Source organism: Zingiber officinale, chromosome 6A (genome assembly GCF_018446385.1).
Source record: "Zingiber officinale cultivar Zhangliang chromosome 6A, Zo_v1.1, whole genome shotgun sequence".
Classification (NCBI taxonomy): domain Eukaryota; kingdom Viridiplantae; phylum Streptophyta; class Magnoliopsida; order Zingiberales; family Zingiberaceae; genus Zingiber; species Zingiber officinale.
In genome coordinates, this window is record NC_055997.1 from 102596234 (window position 1) to 102602195 (window position 5962).

At 32.0% G+C, this 5962-nt stretch overlaps 1 protein-coding gene across 1 annotated transcript; it reads left to right on the forward strand.

The window, feature by feature from the left end:
- Nucleotides 1-1696: 1696 nt before the first annotated feature.
- On the forward strand, nt 1697-2760 carry LOC121994259 (non-specific lipid transfer protein GPI-anchored 2-like). Its single transcript, XM_042548357.1, has 3 exons — nt 1697-2163; nt 2289-2396; nt 2495-2760. Exons 1-3 carry the CDS (start codon nt 1716-1718, stop codon nt 2605-2607), a joined length of 669 nt encoding a protein of 222 aa, XP_042404291.1. The 5' UTR covers nt 1697-1715; the 3' UTR covers nt 2608-2760.
- Nucleotides 2761-5962: the final 3202 nt, after the last annotated feature.

Consider the following 5962-nt stretch of genomic DNA (forward strand, 5'->3'; position numbering starts at 1 on the left):
CCATATTTACTCAAAAAAAAAAATAGATGATGAGCTCCAATTTTTTTTTTTTTTTGGTATTCTCAAACCTTGTGACGTCTAGTGGACAATTCCAAACCTTGAGGGCATATCCTTTGGAAATTTACCGTAATAATATAGAAGGATCATTATGATAAACGTTTATAATTAAAAAGTTCTCTTAAATAAAAATTTAATAATTCTCTGTCTTTCCCTATGTATAATACCTACATGAGTCCAATATATTTTATTTTCTATTACAATTTTAATAAATCATAACTTTTACCAAGAACCCAATTAAATTAAATTTCAATAAATTGATTTTAATTTAATTAACTTTTGACTAATTAAAATAATATTTTAATCTCATTATATTCACAAAAAATAAAATTAAAATTACTAGAAAATTATAAGCCCGATAGATCTAACATTAATTCATCAAGTTTCAGCGTTATACGCGGCTAAATTTGTTCTGTAATCAAGATTTCTTTCATTTTGCAACCACCATATCTCTGCCATAAGAAGGCCCTCCTTAATTTCTCTCCCTTTAATAACCCACTTGGCTATTAGAAAGATCCTCCTTAATTCCTAGATTCCAGACTGTGCTTGGTGCACATGAACAGATCAGAATACTTCATTAATGTCTTCTCTGGTTCTTTTCAATTTTTAGATGGATAATTTAAAGTGTGCAAAAAGAACAAAACTCAAACACTATCATCTTAGTTCGTCAACATTTATCAATAAATCTCATAATAATTTATAAAGAAATTAAACTTATTAGCTTGCCTAAATTTGTTTCTCTAACCAAATATGGATAATTTATAAATTTTTATAATTTAAATTATTTATAATATGTCAAAATAATAATAAAAAAATAATATAAATTTCATAAATTAAATTAATATTTTACCTAAATTATAAGAACAACAACATTATTTCCGTTTCGTTCTATCGCCCTTATTTAAGAAGAGGAAGTTTCATTCTATCACTATTAAATATAATATCTATTGATAATTTCATCATTTCAAATTCAAAATAGAGAGAAATAACCAGCAAGCTAAGCTAATGTAATAGATGCTCCACCGATTGGCACACATGAGTATTTATTCTAATAGGTTTAGGTTAATTTTTAGTGGGTGTAAAATATTTAATTGGGTGTCTGATCTCCTCTAGCAACGAGGACAAAATACTCCAATGATCTATCTATCTATATCTAATTGTTGGATCGATGATACTAAACCATTTGAAAGGAAGGATAGCACATTTTGCTCGTAGAGGTAGTAGTCCCTGATCAATCCTACTAGGCCGCTCAGGCTTTATTGGGTTGCTGGGCTGAGCAGTTAGGTCTGTTACGTGGTTCACCTGTCCAGGTTAGATGAAATAGAAAGTTAGATCGAGCTGGCCAAAATAGAAACGGAGAGAGAGGAGAGGAAGATTAAAAAGCATTCCTCTCTCTTCGAAAGGCTTTCTATCTAAAATGTTTCAGGCCAGACTTCATTTAATTAAGGTATTAGAGCTTTTCATCAACGTCGGATCTTTGCTACATACTGTCAAAAAGGATTAATGGAGGCAGCTGATAGATAACCCTCCAAGTTGCCGACTTGTATTACCACAACATTAAAGTGTGGTAGTTGGTTGGCCGCCACTAATTAATGCCGTCGCTCCCTTTTCCACTTATATGCAACCACTACTGAGCACACACAGAACAAACCGGTCCAATGGCCAAGTTTTACCACTTCCTGGTCGCCGTCGTCGCCGCCCTCGCGTGCTCCGGGGCGCAGGCTCAGCGGAGGGCGCCGTCGCCGTCGCTGCGGCCTTCGCTGCCTCCGTCGCCGTCGCTGCGGCCTTCGCCGCCGCCGTTGATGTCGCTGCCGCCGTCGATGTCGCTGCCGCCGTCGACGTCGCCGCCGCCGGGCCCGGACTGCATGTCCGCATTCTTAAACTTGACGGGGTGCTTGCCTTACGTGACGCAGGGGAGCAACGATACGACCCCGGGGTCGGAGTGCTGCCAGGAGCTGGCCGGCACCTACGAGTCCTACCCCATCTGCCTCTGCGTGCTCATCGCAGGCGGCGCCAACAGCCTGGGCATCCCCATCGACGACGGAAGGGCCCTCAGGCTCCCCTCCCTCTGCCACCTCGACGACCTCTCGCCCGATCTGTGTACAGGTCAGCCGCCCACCTCGACGACCTCCGACGTGCACATTTTCATTTTCGCCCTCCTCCGAAGTTTAGCTGTGAAGTCCCTTTTCTTATATTAATTTGTTCATACTCCTTTTCATTATACATTCCAGAAATAGGAATTCCAATTCCAAGTCCATCGTCTTTTGGGCCTTCTCCTGCATCCGGTCTAAGTCCATCGCTCTTGGGGCCTTCTCCTGGATCCGGTCCAAGGTTACCCGGTGAGTGCTAAAATAAATTTTATTTTATATATATTTGATTTGGAATTAATTCGATGCATTAATGATGTTGTTACGATGGATGAAAAATAAATATTTAGGGTCGACAGCTGCACCGCCGACGGTCAATTTTGCCATGAAAACCAGCAGCTCAGTCAATCTCTTCGTGCTAGTGGGTCTATCTGTCATCGCCTTTATTATCGAGATCTTTTAAGATTCAGAGAATTCAATTCCTAGTCTCGTGGCTGTTTAATTTCTTTTCGTTCTCATGTCGCGGCTATATATATCACAATTCATGAATTAGATTATGTAATGCACGATCCATTTGCTCCAATTAATTTAATTGTTCAGTCTCTGAATTAGCTTACTTGTGAGATAATAATGATGGCACTGTACGTAATTAGAAATGGTAGCTGAAATTCTACTTGACCTCGTAGATCGTACAAGTGAGTGATGGGCATTTAATTAAGGGAAGGGTTGGGTTGGGCTGAGTTGTGTTGAGGATTGAATGCATCATTCATGATCGCATTCAATTTTGCGGTGGTAAATGAGGATACAGGGTGTGTATTGATTATGGTCATGTGGCATTAAACGGGCATTAAATTTCTCAACTATCTTTCTGTTCTCTTTTCAAAGTTCAACATTATTTAATGAAATTTCAATTAAATATCATCATTTCTTTTGAGAAGAAATATATAATCTTACAAAGTATTTATTATCCATTACTCGTGTAAGTGTGTTTACTCTAATAGAATTTAGAGAAGAATTTTAATTGAGTAAAATAATAATAATATAATTTTTCATGCCAAAATATATTTATTCAAGTACTATTATATCTATGGCATAACTGCCAGTGTGTAATAATTACGTCGTCATTGGCACACTGTGTTGAAAGTAAATCAATTTATTTTTTTTATTTAATTTGAACAAAATTATTATATATAAAATATTTTTATATTAAAATATTTTTTAACAACCTAACAAATTTAATCAAAATTATTTCTTAAAATTATTTTAAAATTATTATAATAATTATTGAATGATCTGGCGCATTGAATGATCAAAAGTAATGGTTTACCTCCTACCATTCGGGTCGTAACGTCAATAACGGGTGTCGTTACTACTCGATCGGTTACAAATTTGCTTTCCGATGGGTCCGTAGCACTGTTTAAACAGCCAAAAAAAAAAAATCGAGTGGTGAAATATTGCTTGGTCCTACCGTCTGACTTTGATGTTTGCAAATTGTGCTAGAACAAAAGCCATTTGGGTAGTACTGCAATCTTGGCCCTACATTTGCACTCCCTTCTACAAAAGTGTGCTCACAACGTCCACGACTGTGATTCATTATAAATCAATGTCACTAAACTCTATCATATATGCACTTTTCTAAGTACATCATGGTAGGACTGTAAATAAATTAAGCATTCATGAATAAATTTAATGTTCAATTTGATAAAAATTTATTTATATTTGTTCAATATACACAATATCAATTAAACAAATAATCTTGAATAGCTTATTAAACAAAATAAATAAACTTGAACACATATGTATTTAGTTCGTTAACGTTCATAAACAATATTCGTCAACGATGTTCATCAACAATGGTCGTGAACAATATTTATGAATAATATTCGTGAACAATGTTCACGATATTCATTAATAAAACTCTTATCAATATGTTAAATCAGTATCAGATTAAGGCATAGGCTATTAAAATCTATGCCTAGAGTCCCAATAAAATTTTAGACCCCTATATATATATATATATATATTCATCCTTAAATTTAAATCAATTTTAAAAAACTATCAATTTTTAATTGTAAATTATTCTATTATTTTTTGGTATATCTTATGTTTTTAAAACCTAACTCATTCTTTCTTTTCCACATTGATTTCTAAAAAACATGCACCCTAATAATTATCGTTAATCTCATACCTTCTTATTTTCTCATTGGTGTTATCATGTCTTTTTTCTCTCTCTCGATGATCTTCATATCTTTCTCCTCTTTCATCAATGATACTTGCAATGGATATCATTTTCCTTCCTCACCAATAATCTACTTTCCACATTCTTTTTTCCTCTTTTAGATAAAAACATAGTGTAAGGGAATGTAAAGTAAAGATTTTTATGCATTCGGTTTGATGCAAAACACTATATTAGTTTTTTAAAATATCAAATTCATTCTGCATATTAAAAACATATTATTCAATTAAAAATGTGAACTATATAGATTTATTATTAATATTAAAAATAAAAATTCAAAAGAATCAATTGAAGATGTAAATGAAAAACTATTTAAAATTTCCTTAGAAGATAGCACTTTCTTTAAAAAAAAATAGAAATAATAAATTCAAATTAAAATACTTAGATATTAAAAATATTTTTTAAATGCATGAATAACTTATATAATACTACTAATAATATTTATTAATACAATGTCATCAGAAAAAAATCAAAATTAAAATCAATAAATTTTTATTTATGTTCAATAATATCTCATAAAAATTAAATAATTTAATAATTTTATCCATTGAAAAAAATTATTATCAAACTTAAATATAAAAATTTAGTTAATTTTTTTCATCTAAAAAAATAAAAAAATTATATAAAATAAATTAATAATATTTTTAAAAAATATTAAAAATTTACCTAGTGCCTCGCAACCAGTTGAGATGACCATGTATTAAATAAATAATAAAATAAATAAATAAATAAATAAATTTAAATTATCAAACTTAATAATCAATCAAATAAATAAAAGTTTCAAATAATCAAATAAACTTGAATTGAGAGCTCAATAATATCTAAATGAACCAAATTTAAATTAACCTCAAGTCAAATTTGAATTGAGAGCTCAATAACATCTAAACAAATTAAACTCAAGCTCATAAAAAATAAATCAAGGCAAAATTAATGTTAAACAATTATTTCAAGACTTAATTTATTTTAAGTTCAACTCAATTTAATTCAATTATTTTATTAAATAAATTTAAACCCCTCAAAACTCAACTGACTCGACTCATTTACCGTCCTCAGTGCATGTGTACACAACATCCACAATTATAATTCATTATAAATCAATGTTACTAAACTCTCATACACATTAGAGTCCACTTCGATCTCATTTTCAACATTAATTTTCTAAACGTTGTCACATTCAATTATTTAGACATTTTTATTTGACGTGAGTTGTCGTGCTGACTTTTGTCCATACAGCTACAGCTACAACTACAATTGATAAAACAGCTGGATCTATGCTGCAATTAATTAATTGTTGACCATTGCCCTGTTATTTGGACTAGCAATTAAAATCTAGTATATCCAGCCAGCATTTTAAATGTCGTCTCTTGCATCTGTTGGCAATCTATATGAATGCTAATTCTTTTTTTTTATATATTAAAAAGAATGTAGATTTCTTGCTAATCTTTTCATGTTTAATTATCAGGTTTCCATGTTATGTTAAGGATTATTTCCCAGAGGAGTTAACATACAACAACTCGTCAAGCTTAAGTCTTTCAGATGCTTAACATCCCTTGTTTGTTAATCTAATGATAATTAATCCTGT